The 25,667-nt window shown below is 43.1% G+C and overlaps 2 protein-coding genes across 2 annotated transcripts in view; both read left to right on the plus strand.

The window, feature by feature from the left end:
* Nucleotides 1-25,667, plus strand: part of LOC121478774 — a 56,355-nt gene that overhangs the window by 7,916 nt on the left and 22,772 nt on the right. The window contains exons 3-10 of the mRNA XM_041734069.1: nucleotides 1,383-1,478; nucleotides 4,996-6,581; nucleotides 15,173-15,329; nucleotides 20,077-20,329; nucleotides 20,636-20,827; nucleotides 21,163-21,301; nucleotides 22,020-22,168; nucleotides 23,153-23,327. Of these exons, the coding sequence (XP_041590003.1) occupies nucleotides 1,383-1,478; nucleotides 4,996-6,581; nucleotides 15,173-15,329; nucleotides 20,077-20,329; nucleotides 20,636-20,827; nucleotides 21,163-21,301; nucleotides 22,020-22,168; nucleotides 23,153-23,327 (2,747 nt within the window). The remainder of the gene's footprint in view (nucleotides 1-1,382; nucleotides 1,479-4,995; nucleotides 6,582-15,172; nucleotides 15,330-20,076; nucleotides 20,330-20,635; nucleotides 20,828-21,162; nucleotides 21,302-22,019; nucleotides 22,169-23,152; nucleotides 23,328-25,667) is intronic.
* On the plus strand, nucleotides 1,384-23,777 carry AURKC (aurora kinase C). Its single transcript, XM_041743780.1, has 7 exons — nucleotides 1,384-1,478; nucleotides 20,415-20,508; nucleotides 20,636-20,827; nucleotides 21,163-21,301; nucleotides 22,020-22,168; nucleotides 23,153-23,327; nucleotides 23,503-23,777. Exons 2-7 carry the CDS (start codon nucleotides 20,486-20,488, stop codon nucleotides 23,671-23,673), a joined length of 849 nt encoding a protein of 282 aa, XP_041599714.1. The 5' UTR covers nucleotides 1,384-1,478; nucleotides 20,415-20,485; the 3' UTR covers nucleotides 23,674-23,777.

A 25,667-nucleotide genomic window follows, 5' to 3' on the forward strand; every position in this document is an offset into this window, starting at 1 on the left:
TCTTTGGATATTTACCTGATAAGCTTCTGGCAGTCCCAGGGGCTGGAGCTTACCTCTAGGGCAGCGGTGGTGGTGGCATCAGTATCCTGATTGTGTCAGTTTGGTTTTAAGGAGGAGACGCGTGACGTGCCAGTGGGCAGCAGCAGTCAGGAGTCCCCAAACTCATTGGCCAGGGGTTGTAAAGCCTGGAAACATCCTGAGGTATCTTAAGAGGGAGCAGGAACAAGATATTCCAAAACGTTTTTTCCTCCATTTTATATTGAACCCCGGGTCTCCACGAATGGGGTCTTTTATTCCTTGCTGGATTGAGAGTCACACTACAACAGTTAGGTAAGCAACAAATGGGAGATTTGTCCTCGAAGCAATTTAAGCCTGTTGTGCCATGGCATCTGAGGAGGGTGCCCCACACTCTGTTGGCAGTAGGTCCCTTATATCACAGGGAGCATGACTCCTGATGGCTGAAGGGAGAGCTTACTCCCTTTCCACTGCCTTATCACCAGACCCTGTCCTGAGTGGGTAGCAGATGTGAGCGAGATTTGCTCAGTGACAACTGATAATCTTGGGCTGTGGTTCAGGATCTTCCAGAGCAGCCTTCTGTGGGTCCTGGTGCCTCTACCCTTGACTCCTTGCAGAGTGCTGTGTCGTCTTCCCCTGCATCTGTGTTTGGCTACATGTGACAGAGCAGCTCAGTCTTCATCCTGAAGGAAATTTATTATCTCACATTGGTGGGTGATAACCCAGCTGTGGGTTTCTTTACTTCCTCTCTGTGTTCTAGATCTTATAGGCAGGTTCCCTCACAAAAGTCCTGGGATGCTGCCAGACTACAGGAGCAGCAGATCCCCTTACTCAGCCATCCTGGAATAAAGCTTTCTAAAGTTGCATACCTCTAACTGTTGGTGATTGAGGAATGCCACTTGCAGGTTGGTAGAGACTGGTTTGTAAATCTTCCTTTAACGCCAGAATCATGTGGGGAGGTTTTAAAATCTACCGATATCCAGGCCTCACCAGAAATTTCCTTTCAGTTGGACGTGAACCCGACATCCCAGGAGATGTTGATGCACACATGGTTTGAGACTCACTTACCTGGGTTAATTAGAAAATATTTTCTGGGAGGGGAGGGGGTCATATTCCCTGGGATTCTGTGTGCTGGCAGTCAAAGGGAATAGGTGCTGTCTACACAGCCAGCACTACTGTCTAAAGTCTTTGAATCCCAGCACTGGACTTTGTGCCTGTTTCCAGGTGATAGGTTAGTATTTTGTTTGTGTGGATGGGGGTAGCTTCATTCCGGGTCATATCCACATTCTGAAATCCCAGACTAGATTGAGAGGTTTTATTTCTTTTTCACAAAAATCCTAGTGTCGTCTTTCTTTGTCTGTGAACAGGGTGTCCTGTTCCTAGACCTGAGCTGATCTACCAGCTGGAGCTCGGGCAGGAGCTATGGATGGTGAAGAAAGACCTGTGTCAAAGCACCTATCCAGGTAGGAGCCAAGATGTGGGCAGATGGGAGACCCTGCAGGCTGGAGACTGGGAGGAGACCACCAGCCCTGGTCCCCTGGGGAAGCTTCCTGTTCTGGCCTCTTTGGTGGTTTGGAAGCCATGGAGCCCTTTAACCCAGAGTCGTCAGCGTGCCCAGTAAGGGACCATAATGTTGGTCGTTCCTTCCACCTCCCAAGTTTCAGTGAATGGTCCTGCCACTCAAGCAGGTTAGAGGCTGGATACAGCCTCAGAGAATTCCTTACACCTCCACCTCCCTCAGTCCCTCATCCAGCCATTCCCCAGATCCTGTCCGTTTCACATCCTGTACATCTCCTGAATGCATCAGTTGCACTACCTCCATCAGAGCCATCCCCATACTCGACCCACGCTCCCATCTTCTCTCTGGGGGATGCTGCTAGTCTCCTAACCTGTCTCTGCATCTGCTTGGTGCCTCTAGTCAGCTCCGTGTCTTGCATGAGCTAGCCCAGGTGCTCAGACTTTGTCCCAGATGCTTACCCAGTCGTGGATGTCTCCGTATATGACCCCTAAGGTGTCAGCAGGTCTTTATGTTGAAAGCACAGTCCACCACCTCTATTGTTTGATCCTCCACCCCACCACCCTCATTCGGGCTCTCGTGTCTGCAGCTTCCCCTTCCATCTAGCGGGAGGGGTCTTGCTCCTGGCCCTGGCCAGTCCCTTAACCAGAGTCTAGAGCACACCTTTTCAGGAAAATGTTTTCTTCATTCATACTCTTATTTCTTGTGTAATGTAACTTCATCCTTTCTCCACTCAACCTGCATGCTCTTGATTGTAGGGATTTTTTTTTTTTTTTGTATCTTCCTTATATTTACCTCATCAGTTAATAGGTGCTGCAGATATAATTTTCTACTTTTCTTTTTTTTTTTTTTTTTTAAGATTTTATTTATTTATTCTTGAGAGATAGATGGAGAGACAGAGCCAGAGACACAGGCAGAGACAGAGCCAGAGACACAGGCAGAGGGAGAAGCAGGCTCCATGCACCAGGAGCCCAACGTGGGATTCGATCCCGCGTCTCCAGCATCGCGCCCTGGGCCAAAGGCAGGCGCCAAACCGCTGCGCCACCCAGGGATCCCATTTTCTACTTTTCAATATTGTTTTTTCACTCCTTTAAAGTACGTTTTATTGAATAGAGGTCTTATTTCAGTGTAATTTATGCCATTTCTTATATAAATAATGTTTTTGTCTTGTATAAAAATCTTGCTTTATCCCCGACATCAAAAAGATACTGTTGAGGGGATTCCTGGGTGGCTCAGAGGTTTAGCTCCTGTCTTTGGCCCAGGGCACAATCCTAGAGTCCTAGGATCAAAGCCTGCATCAGCCTCCTGCATGGAACCTGCTTCTCCCTCTGCCTGTGTCTCTTCCTGTTTCTCTCATTCATAAGTGAATGAATGAATGAATGAATATTTTAAAACAAACAAAAAGATACTGTTGTTTATTTTATGCTAATAATTTTTAAACTTTGGTTTTGTTGAGGAATGATTGACATACATGCAGGTTTCCCCACTATGAGAAAGTAGAGCATCCTGTTAAACTTCTCGTTAGCAGAAATGGCATTAAAGTTTAGAAGAAATTACCATTAATTTAAATGGAAAATGTTCTGACCATTTGTGGACTCAAAATAATTTTTCTTAGAGTTTTCTGATACCTTTCATCATCTTGCTAACATATTCACAAAATAAATTGAAATGAAAGTTCAGATGCTCACACAGTTCAAATCTGTGGTGGCTTGATGTTGAGTGTAGTTTTGGTGAAAGAGCTTCCCCAGGTACATGCTGCCTCTAACAACTTGCTGCAAAACAGATAATGATAATAATGCTGAGCCTTATTTTTGTTTTTTGTGGTTTTTCATAAAAGTGAAAATCCTCTAATTTCTTTCAGTTGTAAAAACAGGTACTTATGTAGGTCTAAAGAAGAAAATTAAAAAGGAAAAAATTGGTCTTGTGAGAACTGTAATGATTTACTCTCTTCACTCTCTTGCACATCGTAACAGCAATGTTAGCTTGTGTTCCTTGTGTTGTTTATTACATTCCTAGTTCTGGAGTGTAACTGGAAGTTTATACTTTTCAGCTCACTTTTCTCCAACTCCCCTATCTGCCACATTAAATTCTTCATTGATATAGTTCTTCTTTGATGTCTTTTAGTATTCTCATTTTCTTGTCTAGATCATGTGTATTTTGTGAGTTTTTTCATCAGAGTGCTCCTCAGGCAAACCAGACTCATTATGTCTAGTCCAGTCCTGCTCACCTCCTGCTTATGAGCCTTGTCCTGGGAGGTCTCACTGTCACTCCCATCAGAACCTTAGGAATTCTGTTCCCTTCTCTCCTACCCATTCCTGAATCCTTATTAGTATCCTCTTCATGTGGTCAGTCTCTTTGTACATTCTGTCTCCTTAGGCTACTCTGCCCTTTGTACTTTCTCTTTTGTAGCAGTTCCTTTTATACCAGTGGAAGTCGTCACATCATAGGCACCTCCTATTGGAAAACTCTTTGATCACTTTCTACACAGTTCGCCAGGCAAACTCAAGGCTAAGAACACAGAACTCCAAAGACTGTCAGGTCTGCCCAGGTCATCCAGAACCACTGAAATTTCAGAGATTTCCCAAAACTACTCTCAGGTAGAGAAACTCAAAAAACTTCTTAAAGTCTATTAAAGTATATACTCTCAATCATGTTTGTTATAGACAAAGGTACAACTTAGAAGAGGGGCCAGAAGTATTCAAAATAGAAGATTCCCATGTCTTTGGTGACTTGTTACGTGCTGGCTGGCATCCATGTGTGACAATAAGTGCATGGATATTACCAACCCAGGAAATTGGCCAGAGCCTCAGTATCTAGACTTAATGAGCTTTCATTGCATAAGCGTGACTGATTGAATCATTGCCAATGGGACTCCGTCTCTAACCCTTTTTTTCCTTTCTATAGGTGCAGGTGATATCTCGTGGCTCAAAGCCCCAACTTTCTAATTATACAGTTGGTTTTTCTGATGTGGCCAGACCTTACTCTGAATCATCTTCTTTAATATAAACTGTATAGCCATGATGAGTTATGTGTTGTCATGAATTATCAGATATATTCCTACATGCCCACCGTAAATAATAAAGATGATATATCTATTACTCTGGAAGTATGCAGGGTATAGAGGTTATTTCCTTAGAGCTGGTACAAAGACCAAACTTCTTTTAGGGGAGAATTAATCTTGGATTACTTTCTCTCTTCTATCAGGGCTACATTAGGCCCTTTCCTACTGTTCTTATAGCAGTGTCCTCGCCCACAGGAAGTAAAACATACCCTTTCATGGTATCAGCAGTCCAAGGTTCAGGGCATAAAAAGAAATTGGAATCCTTAGATTCAGAGGTAATAATACATAACAGACAGGCACTATTTTCACCTATATTTTTCTCACTGAAATGCTGATTTTGTTTTTGTTATTTTTTTCTGTTTTCATAACTAACAGGCCATTTTGTGTATTGGGTTTCTTTCAGGTGACAAGGGAAAACCCAAGACCATAGAACTTACCACTTGTGAACCAGCCCTGAATAAGTCCCCTGAGGGGCCCTTATTCCAGGAACTAAAACAGGGAGACCCAGGGAACTTCCAGCTGAGCCAAACCAAGGATCAGGGTGGCCCATCAGAAATGCAGGAAGGACACTTGAGACCAGGGTTAGAACCCCAGAGGGAGAAGCTCCCTGAGAAAACAAGCCCTGAACATGATGGTTTAGGGATAGCTGATGGTGTATGTATTGTCCATAAACGTGACTCATGTGAATCAGGTAAAGATTCCATGATTCAGGAAGAGGAAAATACGTTTAAGTGCAATGAATGTGGGAAAACTTTTAATAAGAAGCACCTTCTTGCCGGACATGAAAAGATTCACTCTGGAGTAAAGCCCTATGAATGCACTGAGTGTGGGAAAACATTTATTAAGAGCACTCACCTCCTCCAGCACCACATGATCCACACAGGGGAGAGGCCCTACGAGTGCATGGAGTGTGGGAAGGCCTTCAACCGCAAGTCCTACCTTACACAACACCAGCGGATTCACAGTGGAGAGAAGCCTTATAAGTGTAATGAATGTGGAAAGGCCTTCACCCACCGCTCCAATTTTGTCTTGCATAAGAGGAGACACAGTGGAGAGAAATCCTTTGTGTGCAAAGAATGTGGGCAAGTCTTTCGACATAGGCCAGGATTCCTTCGACATCACATCATCCACAGTGCCGAGAATCCCTATGAATGCTTTGAGTGTGGCAAGGTCTTCAAACATAAGTCATACCTTGTGTGGCACCAGCAGACTCACACCGGAGAGAAGCCCTATGAATGCAGTGAGTGTGGGAAAGCCTTCTGTGAGAGTGCAGCCCTCATTCACCACTATGTCATCCACACTGGGGAGAAGCCCTTTGAGTGCCTAGAGTGTGGGAAAGCCTTCAACCACAGGTCCTACCTCAAGAGGCATCAGAGAATTCACACTGGGGAGAAGCCTTTTGTGTGCACTGAATGTGGAAGGGCCTTCACCCACTGCTCTACTTTCATCCTGCATAAAAGGGCCCACACTGGAGAAAAACCCTTTGAGTGCAAAGAGTGTGGGAAAGCCTTTAGCACTAGAAAAGACCTCATTCGACACTTTAGTATCCACACTGGGGAGAAGCCCTTTGAGTGCTCAGAGTGTGGAAAGGCCTTCAACCGCCGCTCAGGGCTCACAAGGCACCAGCGGATTCACAGTGGAGAGAAGCCCTATGAGTGCATGGAATGTGGGAAATCCTTCTGCTGGAGCACAAACCTCATTCGACATGCTATTATCCACACTGGGGAGAAGCCCTATAAGTGCAGTGAGTGTGGAAAAGCCTTTAGTCGCAGCTCCTCCCTCACTCAGCATCAGAGGATTCATACTGGGAGAAAGCCTGTCAGTGCAACAGAAGTGGGAAGACCCTTCACAAGTGGGCAATCCTCAGTCACCCTACGAGAACTGCTTTTGGGGAAGGACTTCTTGAACGTAACCACTGAGGGGAACCTTTTGCCAGAGAAAACATCAACTACAGCATCTGATCGGACATACCAAAGAGAAACCCCCCAAGTATCTTCACTTTGAGAAGATCTTCCATCCCAGACCATCAGTAGTCCTGTAGAGATGCATTTTAGAGGTTGACCCAGCCCAGAGCCTTACTGTACATCTGAGAATTCATTTGTGAGGGAGAGAGCAGTGTTTATTGTGCACGGAGTAAAACCTTCAGCTACATGTTTCTCCTTAGTTTACACTGCAGTAATATCTCAGGAATTTTTGTTAGAAGAAGGTGGAGATGTAGAACAGCAAATGAAATGAAAAACTTTTGAGATTTCTCTGTCAAGCTTATAGCACTTTGTCATGGATTCTTTAGTTTACTTGGGGTCAGGGGATGTTTCAGAGGCAGTGAGCCTTGACCACCCTGTATGTGTCATGTATATACATTCATTGCTGTCCAGTGTCAGAAGAGTTAGACAATTGCAGACAGGTATTAAAATGATAAGTATACATATAAAAACACATTGCATTAGTTAAGACTTTAAAGCTTACATATTCAGAAAACAAACTGTTCTTTATATGGTTTTAAACATGAAACAGACTTTTCCAGAATTGTTTTTGATCCAATTTATTTAATTTCTGTAGCTATATGGTAAATCTCAAAATTGGGTAAAGTGATTCCTCTCTCTTTATTCTTATTTAAATTGATTTAGTTTTCTGTAGTTCCTTTGACTACTCTTATAAATCATAGGATGCAAAAAATCTTGCATTTTTATAGGAATTGGTTGAAATCTGTAGATCTGTTTGTTGAAAAGCAGCATCATGAACACTGAAAAATTATATACACTTCAGTTATTTAAGTAATTCTTGATATTTCACTACTGTTTTATAATTTTTAACATACAGAGCCTGTACATTTTTGTTAAGAGTTCTATCTAGGGTTTTTTTGTTTTTTTGTTTTTTGTTTTTGTTTTGAGTGATGGTGTTGATTTTTACACTTATTTTTCCATATGGTCTTTAGTAGTACACAGATAATTGTTTTTTGGAGTGATATTTTGGCATCCTGCAACCATACTGAACTCACATTATTTATAGCCATTTCTTTGGGTAGAATCCTCAGGCTTTTCTGCAAAGATATGTCAGCTGCATTAAAGTCTTACTTCTTCTTCCTTCCCATCTGTATTCTGTTACTTTCTTTTCTTTCTGCACTAGTGGGCCTTCCAACATGATGTTGAATAGGAGTAATAAGAAAGAATGCCCTTGACTGATCCCTCATATTAGGAGGAAAATGTTCAGGTTTTCATTAGGTAGATATGATGTTAGTTGAAGTATTTTTTTCCGAAGTTTTCTTATCAAGTTTAGAAAATTTCCATCTATTCTTAATTTGCTGAGATTTTTGTTATTATGAATGTTAGATGTTGTCAAATACTTTGCCTCCATCAATTGATGTGATCATCTGATTTCTATAGCTTGTTGATAAAATGTATTATATTGACTAGTTTTGAATATTGAACCAGCCTTGCATCCTTGGAATAAATCCCATTTGGTTGAAGTGTATGAATTTTTTTTGTATATCATATATTAAAACATTCCATTTGATTGTATTTTGTTGAGGAAGTTTTCCTCTAATTTCTCTCTTTTTTTTTTTTAAGATTTTGTTTATTTATTCGTGAGAGGCAGAGACATAGGCAGAGGGAGAAGCAAGCACCTCACGGGGAGCCCGATGCAGACTCGATCCTGGACCCCTGGGATCATGCCCCAAGCTGAAGGCAGACGCTCAACCACTGTGCCACACAGGCGTCCTTCTAATTTCTTGAATTCAGAATAATTTTGATGTTGGATACATTTGATAGTTTGAACTTTGTCCTGTTCGAGGAATTGTTCCATTTCATCTAAATTTTCTGGTTAGTTAATAAACTTGTTTGAAATATTTCCTTATTACCATTTTAATGGGAGCAGTATCTGTACTTATAATATCCCATTTGATTCCTGATTTTGGAAATATGTTCACTCTTTGTTTTATTTTTGCCCATTTTCTTTGGCATTTATCAATCGTACTAATCATTTTGGAGAACTAGCACTTTATTTCATTTATTCTTTTGTTCCCTATTGCTGTTGATAATTTCACTAATTTCTGTTCTGATCTTTATATCTTCTCCTTTACCTTGGTTGTATTCTAACGTAAGCATTTAGTACAATAATGTTTCCTCACAGCATTGTGACTTCATCCTGCAAATTTTCATTACAGTTTATTCAGCTCTAATGATTCTTGATTTCTTTAGAAACTCTAATGGGTTCATAGATTATTGTTTAGTTTTCTAGTGTTCTGGAGTATTTTCCTTATCTTTTGATTTCTAGTTTATTTTATGTTTGGTATGTTTAAATTTGTTAAAGTATTTATGACCTAAGATATAGCCTAATTTATTGAATATCCTAAAAGACCTCCTGAAAAGAATGTGTGTTCTGCTATCATTGAGTGGAATTTCTGTCAATGTCTGTGTTGTGCCCAAGATTGTGGAGAAACCACCAAGGAGCCGACACCGATGCAAATGCACGAGGGTTTATTTACAAGCTCGAGCTTGGGTCCAAGTATACCCGACACAACAGACCATGGGCTTGGACCCAAGGTTAAGAGGCATAGCAGTTTTATAGAGGCCAGTGGCCAATGAGGATTATAACATACAGAAAGTTACATGGTCATGTCGGTCCACAAGCAGGTGACCAATTGAATTACAATTCACCCCCTAGAGTCCGTTTGAACTAGCCTGTTACTCTGGTCAGAATTGGCACACGAGTTTGGTGGGCAAAGGGCGGGGTTTATATTCTTTGGTGGTTGGGTGTTCCACATTCCTATATGAGCCGGTGGCTTGTCTAGAGTGGGGGAGTGGTTTCTTCCTGTAACAGGGATGGTGTCCAGTTCTTGGTCTGAGATGGCTGACAAAGTATAATATTAAACCCAACGGCCCCAGTTTCTCAGCCTTCACAGTCTGGACAGTCCTCTTGGTAGTAGTCAAATTTTCTATATCCTTACTGACCTAAACTGTTTAGTATTTTTGTCAATTCCAAAGAGAGGGATGATGAAGTTCTGATGTATAGCTGTCCTGAAGTATAACTGTTCATCTTTTGAATTCTATCATTTTCTATTTCGGGTATTTTATTACTATTTTTTAAAGATTTTATTTATTCATGATAGAGAGAGAGAGAGGCAGAGACACAGGCAGAGGGAGATGCAGGCTCCATGCTGGGAGCCTGATGCGGGACTTGATCCCGGGTCTCCAGGATCACGCCCTGGGCCAAAGGCAGGCGCTAAACCACTGAGCACCCAGGGATCCCTGTTTCAGGTATTTTAAAGCTCTGTTGTTTGGTGCACTAAATGGTTCACATTTAATATTGGTATGTTAACCCTTTCATTAAGTAATATCCTTTTTGTACCTGTTCATTTTCTTGCCTTTGAAGCATACTTTGAGTGATTAATATGGTCCCTACTGCATGTTTTGATTAATATTTTGCATGGCTTATATCTTTATAATTTTCAACCTTATCTGTATCATTATATTTGAAGTAGTTTCTTATAACAGCATATAGTTGGGTCATACTTTACTTTTTAATCCATTCTTGCTTCTTTCTATCTTTTAATTGGTAGGTTTACTTGAAATTTGTTTTTTGTTTGTGTTCCCTTTATATTGTACGTCTTGTTTTCTGGTTGTTTTTGTTATTTTGCTTTTCTGTTTTGTCTTTGTTATTTTGCTTTCCTGTAGGTTACTTCAGCATTTTTTAGATTTCCATTTGATATATCTATAACATTTTTGAGTGTTGTCTTAATTTTTATATTCTAAGTATTATACATAACTTACCACAGTTTAATATCAGCATTTTAGCACCTTGATGTATAGAAACCCTAATTCCATTAGATTCCTTAACATTTTCCATTTTTAATTATTCTAAGTACAAAAAAAAATTATTCTAAGTATTTTCTCTTTATACATGGAGCACTATGTTGGATGTTATAATTTGTGCACCACCTGTCAAAAGATTTTCTACAAAATTCATGAAGTATATGGTCTGTTTACCTCTATTATTAACCATTCCTTTCTTTCTCCCTTCCTGAAGACCCAGGCCTTCTGTTAACATTTCCCTGCAAATTTCCTGTACCCTTTCTTCTGAGGTAGGTCTGCTGTTGACAAAGGACTTTGTTTTCCTTTATCTAAAAAGGTTTCTATGTCCCCTTCATCCCTGAAGGATGTTTTTTGTGGGATAAAAGACTTGGGGTTTACAGTTCTTATAATAGAAGAGAAACATGTTACCTCCCTCTGTCCTCCTGGTTTCAGATGAGAAACCTATTGCTATTCACCATTGTTACCCTGTCTGTAATGCATCCTTCTGTCAAGGACTTTTATGGTGTTTTTATCTATAGATTTTATCAGTTTTATGTGTTGTGCTTTTGGCTTTCCAGTAAGGTCTTTTTCTTTTCTTTTTAATTTGAGAGAGTGCAAGCACATGAGTGAGGGGAGGGGCAGAAGGAGAAGTAGATGCTCTTGCTGAGCAAGGAGCCCAACATGGGGCCCTATCTCAGGACTCTGGGATCATAATCTGAACCAAAGGCAGACACTTAACTGATTGAAGCATCCCAGTTTTTTTCTCAGTTTAAATTCTACTTATTTCTTTTTTACATTTTCTATTTCCTTGTCTAGTATCTAGTGTATAATTCCAAAGAAGGACTCTTAAAAAACAGGCTATACTGTGTAGTCCAAAGTTGTGATTCTCTAGTGGTTTATCTTGATGTTGGAATAGAAGTCCTAACATATCTGGAGAAATGAAGATCCTGTTATCCACAAATATTTCTAAAACTGATCTTAAAACTGAAAACTGCAGATTATTCAGGGTGTTAGTCTCCATGGGAAATTGTGTGTAAAATTCCCCAGGTCTCTAAGCCTTGTTACAGTCCCAGAGGAGGTTTTCAAGGGTCACTCTTGCTCGATGCCGTTGGACAAATATCTCCAATCTCTGATTTTTCTAGGACCTATTTTATAACCTCACTGCTTGGTCTTTAACTTCTTCTTAATCCTCTTCTATCCTCTTTTTTTTTTTTTTTTAATCTTTTTTTAAAATTTTTTTAATTTATGATAGTCACACACAGAGAGAGAGAGAGAGGCAGAGACACAGGCAGAGGGAGAAGCAGGCTCCATGTACCGGGAGCCTGATGTGGGATTCGATCCCGGGTCTCCAGGATCGCGCCCTGGGCCAAAGGCAGGCGCCAAACCGCTGTGCCACCCAGGGATCCCCTCTTCTATCCTCTTAATCTATACTTGTGTACTGGTCTCTAGTGTCACCCCAGGTGCTTTCTGCCCCACATGCCCAGTGAGCTCTGCCCTTCTCTCTCCTAGACACACCCTGTGTAACTGTTCTGTCCACTGTCTGTCCCCACCTTCTCATGTCCCTTCACCCCACTGACGACTAAACCATGGTCTCCACCACTGTCACTGGACTTAAGCAAGTCTCACAAAGTTCCCTCTTGTCCCCCCCACTCCCCTCCACCCAATACACACACTCTGGACCTTTTTACTGCTGCCCACCTCTTTGACTTGAAAGAGGGACTTTCCTGGTTTCTGTGAGCTCCTGCCCTACTTCAGAGGGTCTGCATCGTCTTCTATCTATTGCTAAACAGTTGTGCTGCTCAGAATCTGTCACCCTTGCTCTCTCATTTGTAAGGTGTTCCATGACTGAGTTAATTCCCTCCTTGAGGCATTTTATGCTCAGTGAAATACAGAGTTCCCCAAATGCTTGTCTCCAGGTTGACTGTTTCTCTCTGGTCATCCTTCCACGCCTTGTCAGTATTCTTACATACTGAGCCTGTATGCATGTGTCATGTGGTCACAGCCATCACCTTGAGGATGCACCCCTAATAATCATGGGAGCAAGCAGATATGGTATGTTATTATGTTTCCCTCATTGTTTTGAATGCTCTACACCTTTATATACATTAATTCTTTTAAATTTTGTGATAATTCTATGTGGCAGATTATGTTATCCCTATCTTACAGCTCAGAAAACTAAGGCACAAAGAAGTGAAAAGCGTGTGTCGAAGGTTTCATAGTTGATTAGGAAGTGTGGGATTTGGGATTGGAGGTCAGGTAGACAGGCTGCAGAATCCATGTCCTTACCACTTTACTGCCTCTACCAGGGCAGGTCTATGCACTCCTTCAAAACAGAATAGATTGCTGTCTTTGTCTGCAAATTATTATTCTCATTTGCCAGTATATCTTGACTATCCCTATACGTTGGATAAATCAAACTCTTTAACAGCTGCATAATCTGTTACAACTGTGCAGAAAGTACAGAGGAGAGCTTGAGGTGGCAGTGAGGTAGAGAGAAGCTAAGGCATGCATTTGGTTTTTAGTGTTGTTTGAGGTGTTCAAAATCTCAGTGAATGTTACCGTCTTCTGCCTTGTTGCCCAAGTCAGACACTTTGCACCCATTTTTGGTCATCCCCACTTCTAGCCATTGTCTCATTGTGTTGTTCATTTTACCTCTGCCCCCCCTCCCCTTGTAGACTCAGTATGTGTGACTTAACGATGGTGACACAGCACAGGGTGTTTTTTATTTTATCGTAATGTTTGGGTCTCTCACAGACTGTTCACACAAAGCTGTTTGTATAGTTGGCACAGTAAATAACCTGTTGACCTCAAAGAGAATCTGCACAGGCCTGTATGGCCATATTAGTAAAATTTTAGAAATCCCAGTGAATGCTTGTGTCAGGAATCTTCAAGATCATCCCCAGTTGCAGTGATTTACTAGGAAGACTCATAGGACTTGACATTTTATCAGACTCAATGGCTATGACTTATTATAGCAAAAGGAGAGAAAGCAAACACAGCCAAGAGATGAGATACAAGGACTGAGGAAGGCCAGAGGACATGAGACAAGCATCCAGAGTCCTGTCTCCGGGAAGTCACACAGGACAGGCTTAATTTGAGTTCCATCAAAGAGTTACGACCAGGAAAAAAAAAAAAAAAGGAGTTACGACCAGGATTTTAAAAGTCTTCTAGGGGAGCTCATAAGACAGTACCCAGGTTTTTTGTAGGGGTGGGGCTCTCCTATCATGTAACAAGCTCTAGATTTCCAAAGGGATGGCAGGCGTTCAATGTAAACCACATTGTTTACCCCAGAAACTTGGGCACACTGAGATACTCCTGTCCCGGCTGCTGGGAAACCTACTGATACCTAAGTTCTCAAACCTCAGCCAAGGGCAAACCTTACAAACTCAGAGGAGAGTTGTTCTCTGACCTGCAGTGTTCCTTCCTTATACAGACTGAAATGGTTTAAAAAAGAAAAGCTGGGCAGCCCCGGTGGCGCAGTGGTTTAGTGCCACCTGCAGCCCAGGGTGTGATCCTGGAGACCCGGGATCAAGTCCCACATCAGGCTCCCTGCATGGAGCCTGCTTCTCCCTTTGCCTGTGTCTCTGCCTGCCTCTCTGTATGTCTCTCATGAATAAATAAAATCTTAAAAAAAAAAAAAAGCTGATTAAATTTCTGTAACAACACAAAGGCAGTTCTTACAGCACCAAGTAAGAGTCATATATTTGGAGGCTTATGAGCATAACACACCAAAACCAAAAAAACAGACACAGTCGAACTTAGAAACAAGCCAGGATTTAAACTAGTGAACACAAGGTACAGGGAAATCTGGTGAGAAAGGACTTTATTTCTTACAAATACTGATTGTGTGTATACGCACCACTAATGACTATATACACACATATGTATGCACCTGAGATGTATGTTACATGTATGTGTGTGTATATATGGCTTCAAGTGGCCTGACTTCCAAGTATACCCATTTATTACCTTTATAAAAATAAGCCAGATTGATGTGATGTGTTTTCTATAGTACATGTCAGCAATAATCTCATTTCTTTGTTCCTGCTGCTCATACTCCACCTCTGACTTTAACAAACAATACCAAATATGTGTATCACTTGAGATTAGTGTGTTGCAGGCATCATCAAGTTGATGGATCCTTCAGTGTGACTGGGAGGGAGTGGAAGCATTGGGCTCCAGCTGAGAGGGCCCTCCACAGAGACATGATGCAGGAAACCTGTGGGAGTCTGGCCTCTGGGAATCTGCAGCTCCCTCTCCTCACACCCTGGCCCACAGACAGCCTTCCCTGTCTCAGTTGTGGCATGCAGGGATGCATCAGGAATGCTCAGTGATGTCATCCTTGAGTTTTGAGAGTCAACGACCTGTAATCTTACAGACAGGTTACACGTCTCACAGTTGAATGGTTTGAACTAAATAGTAAATAGGCAGCTCTTTTTGCCTTTCTTGTAGCAGTGGAGCATTAAGAGCATGGGCCCCCTCGTCAGACTGCCTGGACATACTTCCTGGCTTGTTGTTAGCTGCTGGATGACTTTTATTTTTTTTTTTAATTTTTTAATTTTTTATTTTTTATGATAGTCACACAGAGAGAGAGAGAGAGAGAGAGAGGCAGAGACACAGGCAGAGGGAGAAGCAGGCTCCATGCACCAAGAGCCCGATGTGGGATTCGATCCCGGGTCTCCAGGATCGCGCCCTGGGCCAAAGGCAGGCGCCAAACCGCTGCGCCACCCAGGGATCCCTGGATGACTTTTAAAAGTCCGTTTATTCTGCTTCTATTTCTGTGTCAAACAGGTGTTTTCCCACTGTGACCTTGCTGCCATGCATCCACTGCCATCTCCCTGGTCCATCCAGACATCATCTAACACCTCAGCTTCTACTTTACCTTCCACTTTTATCCTCAAGTTGATTCTCCACCCGGAAGCCAGAGATAGGGCTCAGACTTGGTCGTGTAGGGCTCACCCCCAGCCCTTTTCCCCAACATGTTTCATGACTTCCCTTCACTCTGGGGAGAAAAACCAAATCCTTCACATGGCCCATCCATAAAGCCTTACTGGGGTGAGATGTGCCTAATTTACTACCTTTTCTCTTGCAAGACTCTGGTCTCCACTTCCTGCTTCCCTTTCCTTCATTTTTGCACCTGCTATGGCCTTTTTCCCTTTGCCTGCTGCACATTTAGTGCACATTCATCCCTCCCATATAATCTCAAATGGCATTTCATCAGGGAACCTTGACCAGAACACCCATCTAGATCATAATCATGTACACATAGGGTTCTTTGCTCCCTTAAACCACCTTCCTGCTTGATGGTGTGCTAGGTGGATTCGCTCGACTCAGAACTGCTTTTACATTCACAGTTATGTCTGCTACAGCACAGGGACACAGGTCAAGGTCACCAAGGTCAAGGTCACACAGGGTAAAAAGTCCAGGGGAAACCAAGCACAAGCTGCCAGGTGTTCCTTCCCAGTGCAGTTGTACAGGGGTTTGCTGAAGTCTTTGGCAAAGATGTGTGACATTATGTGCAAATATCACCGATGAGGGAAAGCCACACAAGCTTCAGTGTCCAGGGATTCTTGCTGAGGCATGCAGTACCTTCATGACTGAACACAGATGCTCAGTGGGGTCGCAGAAGGCAAAGATACAGAGGCTCAGGCATACAAACTGGATAAATCTGGTCAAACTGATGCAGCGGGGCTTGCAGATAACAGTAACAGCCATAAAGTCACTCCTAACCCATCAAGATACTACAAGGACTCAGGTTGTCTTCCTGGAGCTGCTCAAGGTCCAGTCCTTTGGAATGTGTAGCATTTGAGCCACCAAAGCCTGTTCAATTAACACTTCCTGCACAGTCCACCTTGGCCCTTGGTCTAGGCTCTGTGACAGAACAGTGATCTCTGCATGGTGTTTCTGTAGTAAAGCATTTCTATGAAGGTAACTGTAGTATCAGAAATCTTATTTTTGAAGGGGGCAGTGTGGAGTATGGGTAGAGCTAAATAACAACCATATTGCAGAATAATTACATATATATTCATAAGTTTTGTACTAATTTGATTATTTGTCTCTTTTGATCAACTGATATTTGTACTTTGTGATAGACCACCTCCCCTGTCTGAATCTTAATTTAAATCCTCATCCTCACCCATCTGGAAAATAGCCTAATAGATCTTCCCTTTTCATGCCCCTTCTATGGTTTAATTTCCACACAATACCCGGATTGATCTTTTAAGTGACATGAACCAGATTCCATTACCATTCAGCTCAAACCTCCCCCCCCCCCCCCGCCCCCAGGATGGTTATCTATTTCACAGTGTACTAACTATATATTTTTATTTCTCTGTGGTCTGGCATCTGGAGCCTTTCTGCCTGGGGAGACACTATCCCATTCCCCCCACTCCCACCTCTCCCCATCCCCCACCAGGACTAGCTAACAGCTTTTCCAGGACCTCACTATTCATATGCAAACTACCTACCTCTCCCAGGCTCCCAAACTCCAGGAGGCAATATTCCTCTGCCCTGAAACTCCAGGACCAGGTACTAGACAGGAAGTGACACATGCTCTAAAGTCCCTCCAGTATTATTCAAATAAGTCAGTCCTAAACTGTTTACCTGTCTTGCCTTACCTTTCCTGCCAAAACAAAACAAAAAACCTACACATAATAAATGTGCTTTCTACATCACTGCTGTCGCCTCCTGACCCACCCTGGTGCTTCTCCATACCACCTTGTGTGGTATGCCTGATAAAAAAGACAGATGAGCTGGAGGCAAGGATGGTCACAACATCCTGCCTATGGCTTCCAACACCCCAGGGCTGACAGATCTCGAGCCACGGGTGCAGAGCCCGTGCTCTCCTCTTCCACCAGTACACTAGGGTAACCCCTAGGGTCATTATAATGCATTTGCATTGCAGTTTTGTCCCCTTCTCCCCCATGAGAGAAGGTTGCCAAAAGGGTTCTGATACAAATCTCCTAGGGTCGGGATCCCTGGGTGGCTCCGCGGTTTGGAGCCTACCTTTGGCCCAGGGCATGATCCTGGAGTCCTGGGATCCAGTCCCGCATCAGGCTCCCTCTATGGAGCCTGCTTCTCCCTCTGCCTGTGTCTTTGCCTCTCTCTCTCTGTCTCTCATGAATAAATACATAAAATCTTAAAAAAAGAAAAAATCTTGTAGGGTAGAAATCTCTCCCTCCTAACCAGTGGGAGGAATCTCCCAAATGATTGGAAGTAGAGACCACTCCCTCCCTGAGCCATGACCCCCATTTACTTAAGAAGATCCCTGTAGCGTTGGGAGTGGTCACCTCTGGACCTGCCTGCTCTCCCACCTTGACAGTGTACTGTCCTTAATAAACTGCTTTGTGCTTGCTCCCTTCCTTCTTCCTGTCTTTATCTGAGAGTAGATCCCCAAGTAAAACTTTTGTGGGGAATCCAAGAACTGAGATCTCCACATATACAACACAGAATCTCCTACCAGTAACATGCCCTAACTCTTATTTGTGAGGGATGTGGGAGCATAAACTTCCTTCATGACAACTACTTCTAGGTCTGCTGCCTTACTATATCTGATTAAACAAATCACAGGTACATTTTAGATAACATTCTGGAGCATTTACAACCTCCTTACAAAGGCTGATATGTTTCTGCACAATTTGTCTCCATTTATCTCTCTAACTCATGTAATCCCAGTTGAACCCCTGCAGTTGCAGCTCTAGACACTAGCCTTCTGGCTTTTCCTCAGGCACCCTGTGCTCTCCCAAACCAAGAATGTCTTTCTCAAAAGACTTAGGAGCTATCTCTTTGAAATGCAGACATCATGGGAGAGAGAATCCCTATCTCCCAGTTCCTCTGGGAAGGTAGATACCTAACTTTGGTGGGCACCTTGCTCCAAGTTGCAAAACAAGATCAATCAACCCTGCAACTCTGCCAATGAGAAACTGTCATCACCTTGAATTGTTGCTTTTCTCCAATGGGTTTTGTTCAAAACAACTGTCCCAACTTCCTCTTCCTTCATAAAATAACTTTTCTGTTAGGTTTGCCTATGGTTTTACCATAGCTTGCATGTTTCTAGTTGCAATTCTATGCTATTTCCAAATAACCTCATTTTTTGCTGGTAAAATAACTTTTTAAGGTTAACACTACCTTCTACCCTCAGGTAATGAGAAGTTTGTTTTCCCTTATAGAAAGCCAATGTAGCAGCCAATTTACCCCAATTTTGAGGTAAATTGAGGATGAATTATGTATAACAAATGGTGCTGTCATGTTTTCCTACTTGAGAGGACTAATTATTGTCTATGTTGAAAATATGTAATGGGAGACATTGAGAAAGCCGGTGTCTGCTTGGATGTATGAAAGGGTATCTTTCTGACTTTGCCATCTCTCAGCAATAATTTGTGATATGGCATCACATTCTGGTTTAAAGCTATTTCAGTAATAAACTTTTTTACTTGTCTACTATCTTTGTGGAGTTTTCTGGGTTGGAAAAATATTTTTTTTCTTTTTAAGTTATATTTCTCCAGCAACTTCTATTGTTATCTAAAAGAATTCCATTTAAAACTTTTTGAAACTTCTGTGTTTGCCAAACAAATAAACATGTGGGCTGATTTTACTATTTGAGACCCCAAATTAAAACTGATTACACGGTCTGTGAAAATTAATAAAAGGAAATTTCACTAAAATGGAGTCAGGAGGCCAGAGCAGAAGCTCTCACATGTGGCCTACGGATGTCAATCACAGACCCCAACAGAAAAATCCACAAAAGGAAAAAATCATCAATAATAAGCCCCAAGAAGAAAAGATTGCATTTTCTATAAGAAGTCAACCCCCACCCTCACCCCTTGCAACTCGAACAATGAGAAACTGCCTTTTACTAAAGTGTTTGTTGCTTTTCTCCAACGGACTTTCCTTCAAAACAACTCCCAAATTTCCTTCTCCATAATATGTGTTCCTTTCCTAGGTTTGAGGGACTAGCCTATGGTTTTTGTTATAGCTTCCTTGTCTCTAATTGTAATAGTTTGTTATTTCCAAATAACCCCCATCCTTTTTCTTTTTGCTGGTAAAATATTTCTGCTGGTCCAACACACACGGAGGCAAGGGGTGAATTGTGCGTCATCGCGCTGAATGAGCCTGTAGTCCTGGGATGGGGGTGGGGGGCTGGCCTCGGGGGTTGGGGGTGAACTGGACAGAGTAAGAGCTGCAGGACATTCGGGGAGGAGGCAGAAATATTGGGAAGCGTGATGGAGAAGGGCCCTGGAGAACAACCCCCGAGTCGGACACGTGGGGGCCGTGAGGGCGGCGCACACGTGGTTTGAGGGTTTGCAGACGCCACGTGGGCACCCCGGCAACTTCTTGCAGTTGGTGTCTACTCATTCACACGTGCACCGTGTCAGTTCATTAATGCATTCGTGCTTTCATGGAGTCCACCATGTAGGCCTCATCCAACGAGACCATTGGCAACGTACCCTCTCCGTGGCCCTCAATTCTTTCGTTTTCTGAGGCTCCTGAAGCCCCAGCTTCCGGTGTCCCCCCGCCCCCCGCCGGTCTCTTCGCTAAGCTTGAGCTGAAGCTCCCATTCCTGCCTCCTCTATTGGAGACGCTGCCTAAGCGCTCATAAGCCTCCACCAATGGGAGTCGGCCAGGAACTGTCGGCTCAGCCAATGAGTGGGACGCTGGGATAAAAGCCCACCGGCGCCATCCTCCGGGTATCCTAGGCGTTGGTGGATCCAGGGACCCTCCTCCGGGGAGCCTCCTGGGGTGCCTTCTGTGGGAGCACGCAGGCCGCGTGGAGCAGGAGCAGGGTGGCGTCCGAGGAGCCTCGCGCTCAGTGCCACCTCCCCTGCGCCTTTCCACGAAGGCGTCCTGCGCCCTCGCCTTTTCCCCTCGGGAGTCGCCCGGACACCGTGATGCTGTCGGGCAGCGCTCAGCCCGCAAGCGAAGGCGAGAAGACCCAGGAACAGAGCAAAGGTTGAGAAGGGCTGCTGTCAGTTGTTGGGGTGGAGGGTGCCCAGAAGGAAGTGCTGACTTCTGTCTGTTCGTCTGTCTCACGTAGATGCAGCAGGCCACGTGGAGCTCCGCGCCCCGCCCGGGTGAGAGACTGGAGAGGGAAGGTGGAGCAAAGAAATGAAGAGCTGGCGGCACGTGTGGTGTGTGGGCTTCTGGCCTGAGCGCTGTGCCCCGAGAAGGGCAAGGGGCAGGGGCGGGGCCGGGGGAGACTCCCCGCTTGCCCTCCACCCACCTCCTAAACAGGCTCCTTTCTTCCACTCCTCTCAGGCGGCGCCTCACCATCGATGACTTTGAAATCGGGCGCCCTCTTGGCAAGGGAAAATTTGGGAACGTGTACCTGGCTCGGCTCAAGGAAAGCCACTTCATTGTGGCCCTGAAAGTCCTCTTCAAGTCCCAGATAGAAAAGGAAGGACTGGAGCACCAGCTGCGCAGGGAAATTGAAATCCAGGCGCATCTACAGTAGGACAGTCTGCATGAGAATCTGGCACTGGCTTCCCACTCTTCTGTTCTCTCTTCCATCTCTGGAGTCTGAACCCATTTCCCCCAAACGACCCTCAAATAGGCCACCTTGATTCCACCTTGAAGATTTGTTTCTGCATTTCATTCCACTTATACCACGTATCTTCCGTTTCAGATGCCAAAATCTTGATGTGTGCTCCGGTTGTCTCACACACTCGAGTATCAAACTGCTATTACTCTGGTCCCAGCAGTTTGCCCCTTGTGTGACCAGTCACTTGTAATAGCATCAGGAGTTGGGTCTTACAAATCTGACCTTTCCTCTGTCCCTTCTCCAGACACCCCAATATCCTACGCCTGTACAACTACTTCCATGATGCACGCCGCGTGTACCTGATTCTGGAATATGCTCCAAGGGGTGAGCTCTATAAGGAGCTGCAAAAGAGCCACACATTAGATGAACAGCACACAGCCACGGTGAGGTGGAGGCCTGCGGGCTTTGGGGCCCATGAGTTTACTGTGGACTAGTGTGTGTGGGGGGGGGCGCATCACTACTTGTGGTTGTCATTAGTGTCCAGTGTTTTTTTTTTCCTTTATTTCTGAATTCTATACCTTTGATATAATGATACATATATCCCATAACTTCAAATTTTGATACTCTAATTACCCCAGAATATTAATAATTAGTGTGTATGAATTTGGATTCTTTGGTTGTAAGCAAGACAATCTAATTCACTACTTTATGCAGAAAAGAATGTTGAAAGCCTATGGAGGATTTCACTGAATAAGTGAGTGGAGCCGGCTTAGAATAGGAAGCAAGAGATTTCTAGAGGGCTCCAGATGGGAAATCAGCAACAATTATCCCAGCAGATGGGTTGGGTCAACTTGCTATCTGAATATTCTTGCAGTTTTCCTCCTGTTTTTGTATCATTTCTTCAGGCCTCAGGACCTGTGTCTAGCTACTTGCTGTGGTAGGGCAAAAGGGAGGTTCTGTATACTTTAGCATATATCCTATAAGACTTCATAAAATGAGATGAATCCCTTCCCCACCAATAATTGTGGTGCCATTAAGGAAGTAATGGTTGGTAAGCAGGAAATAAAAAGATTCCATTACAACTATAAAATGCATGTGAGTATTTTATCTCATGGAAATTGTGGCTGGCTTCATTTCTCGACTTTTTCTTTGCTCACTCAGATAATGGAGGAATTGGCAGATGCTCTGACTTACTGCCACGAGAAAAAGGTGATTCACCGGGATATTAAACCAGAGAACCTACTGCTCGGGTTCAAGGGTGAGGTGAAAATTGCAGACTTTGGCTGGTCTGTGCACACACCATCTCTGAGGTAGGTCAGGTGATGGCATGGGCCCTGGGTGCCAGTTAGGAATGATCCAATTTAATTTATTCCACGTATAAGACACAGATACAAAGTTAGGTTTGTATTTGAGTACTGCCTTTTACTTTTTTTTTTTTTTTTAGTACTGCCTTTTTCATATGCGTATATTTAATGTACATTTGTAGATTGAAAGAATGTGACTCAACCTTATCTTTTACCTTTTGTTCTGTTAACATAGAATTTTCCCAGTTAGCTTCCATGTAAATAAGAATCATTGCTCCATAATTCCAGGAATTTTACTTGGTCCCTCTTGATGTATCATGAGTTTGTTCAAAATCTCTATTGATGCCCAGAATATTCTGAAAATATTCCGGATCATGAGCATATGATCATAACTATATGAATAATTCCAAAATATGAAATTGATAGGTCCCAGTATTTTCCTCTCCTAAAACTTGACCCTTATTATTATTTTTAAAGATTTTATTTATTCATGAGAGACAGAGAGAGAGGCAGAGACACAGGCAGAGAGAGAAGCAGGCTCTCTGCAGGGAGCCTGATGCAGGACTTGATCCCAGGACCCCAGGATCATGACCTGAGCTGAAGACAGACGCTCAACCGCTGAGCCACCTAGGAGTCCCCCTTGATCCTTATAAAAACTTGGTGTTTCCAGGGACACCTTGGTGGTTCAGCATTTGAGTGTCTGCCTTGGGCTCAGGGCATGATCCCAAGGGACAGGGGCTCAAGTCCTGCATTAGGCTCCTTACAGGGAGCCTGCTTCTCCCTCTGCCTGTGTCTCTGCCTCTCTCTGTGTGTCTCTCATGAATAAATAAAATCTTTAAAAAAAAAAAAATCATAGTATTTCCAAATTCCTATGCACAGGAAGGGACTGCTTGGACTTTTTAGGGTCTCCCGTCTCACCAGAATCTAGAAAAGGAGGGTTACCCTTGTTCTGGGCCTCTGCACAATGGTCCCTTCTCTGCTGTCTTCTAGGAGAAAGACAATGTGTGGGACTCTGGACTACTTGCCCCCGGAAATGATTGAGAGGAGAACATACAATGAGAAGGTTGACCTGTGGTGCATTGGAGTACTTTGCTATGAGCTGTTGGTAGGATATCCACCCTTTGAGAGCCCTTCCCATAATGAGACCTACAGACGCATCCTCAAGGTAGGAAGTCTACACGCTGGGCATTCACTGGGTAGCCAAGACTGCAGGGCCTGGGGTGCACACAAAAGTTGTCTAATAAGATCCAGAACAGTGCCTTGAATGGTCTCAAGGAATGGAGAAAACACACAGCACACGAATTAACCACATTCTCTTCTGTCTTCTCTGGCCTCATCAGGTAGACCTACGATTTCCCCCATCATTACCTTTGGGGGCCCAGGACTTAGTCTCCAAGCTTCTCAGATACCAGCCTTTGGAAAGGCTACCCTTGGCCCAGATCATGGAGCACCCCTGGGTCAGGGCCCACTCGAGGAGGGTGTTGCCTCCATCTGTTCAAATGGCTTCTTGAGGCCTGTCTGCACCTGTTTCATTGTGTTTGTTCAGAGCTTTGCTGGCTCTCTTATCTTTTGTTTCTTCTAAGATGCTAATTAATAAAAGCTGAATCATTTTGTACTAGTTGTGTATAGTTATTTGAGTTGGCGTGTGACTGGGCAAAAACCTTATTTCTTGTAGAAACTCTTTCCCATGAGAGTGTCCCAAGATGATGTCCCTCCTGGCCCCCAGGGATGGTGACTCAATTATTCACCTTAAAAACTAGTAACTATTTTGTACAGATAACCACTCTGGTGGTATATAACATACTACCTGTTACATTGGCTTCTAGACTTAATTTACTATACCCCATATTTTCAGGAGTATGCCATTTGTAAAACAGGACTCTGATTAATCCAGAGGTCCACCCTCTTTATACTGACATTCAGCATGCTACCATCCCTGAGATAAAATGTTTCACTGCACAACAATGCCACTCAATTCTCGAATTCACTAGCACCTCCATGGTGTGTCATATTCTGATTGCATGAAATAAATCATCTCCTAACTTAAAAATAGTTTATATGGAGTTAATGTTACTTCCTTCACCATATTCTACATGGTTTCCTCAATGTGAAATGTCCAGCACATGCAGGACCACATCTCTGTGTATGACCAGACCCAGTAATATAAGTCAGCTACTTAACTCTCAGATGGACAGCCCCGCTATTGTAGATCTGTAATTTAAATGCTCCAGGATGCTGGCTCATGAGTTTTCATCTGCACCTCCAATGCCCATATTTCTGTGCTCTCTAGCTTTGTCCTATCAGTGCTCTTTAATGAATATTTCAGTTAAACACCTGGAAATTCCTAATTAACTGGTTTGTTCATAGGTACCTGCAATATTACTCAGTTTGGTGCTGGACATCACTGGGCACATTTTTGGGAGGTAGATACACAAAGAAAAGTCAACTAGGGCTTCCACATTGACTATCAGGTGATTTATGTCTAAATTATGAAAACTCTCAGACATGCTTTACAATAGGGATTTCAAAGTTTCTCCAATAGCTACATAGTTTTCCTCACCACTGATTCCGGACATTATGCCTCCTATGACACAGAATATAAAAATCTTAACTTTGCTATCTGATGTACATCCTTTCCTCAAACCATTTAATTAAACCGTGTCAGCCACATGTGAAAAAAGTCTTTTTCAATTTGGTCAAATTACTATGGCCAATGATGGATCACACTGTTCCTTGTGTGCTGATTAAGTCACATTTCTCCACGACCTCCTTTTATAAAAAGCGTCTTCTAGGAAATTAACTCCATCCCAATCCTTGATTCAGTCACTATGCTTTTTTCTACTTTTAAAATTGTCTTTTTTTTTTTTTAAATTCCAGCTAACATACAGAGTAATATTAGTTTCAGGTGTACAACATAGTGATTGAATACTTCCATACATCACGTGGTGCTCATCACAAGTGCACTCCTTCAACCTCATCACCTACTTAACCCATTCCCCACCCACCTCTCCTCTCTATAGTTTGTTCTCTATAGTTAAGAGTGTTTCTTCGTTTTCCTCTTTTTTTTCCCCCTAAGATCACTTGTTTTGGTTCTTAAATTCCACATATGAGTGAAATCATATTTCTTTCTCTACTTATTTTGTTTCAGAAAATACACTCTATTTCTATTCATGTCATTACAAATGGTAAAATTTCATTCTTTCTCATGGTTGAGTAATACTCCATAAAATTACATCTCCACATTTTCTGTATATTGTTTCCATTTTCATAACCATATGTATTCTCAACTCATTAGAAGTGAGATTTTTTTTTTTTTTAAGATTTTATTTATTGGGCAGCCTGGGTGGTTCAGTGGTTTAGCGCCTGCCTTCCGCCCAGGGCATGATCCTGAAGACCTGGGATCGAGTCCCACATCGGGCTCCCTGCATGGAGCCTGCTTCTCCGTCTGCCTGTGTCTCTGCCTCTCTCTCTCTCTCTCTCTCATGAATAAATAAATAGTCTTAAA

Source organism: Vulpes lagopus, chromosome 2 (assembly GCF_018345385.1).
Source record: "Vulpes lagopus strain Blue_001 chromosome 2, ASM1834538v1, whole genome shotgun sequence".
Lineage (NCBI taxonomy): Eukaryota > Metazoa > Chordata > Mammalia > Carnivora > Canidae > Vulpes > Vulpes lagopus.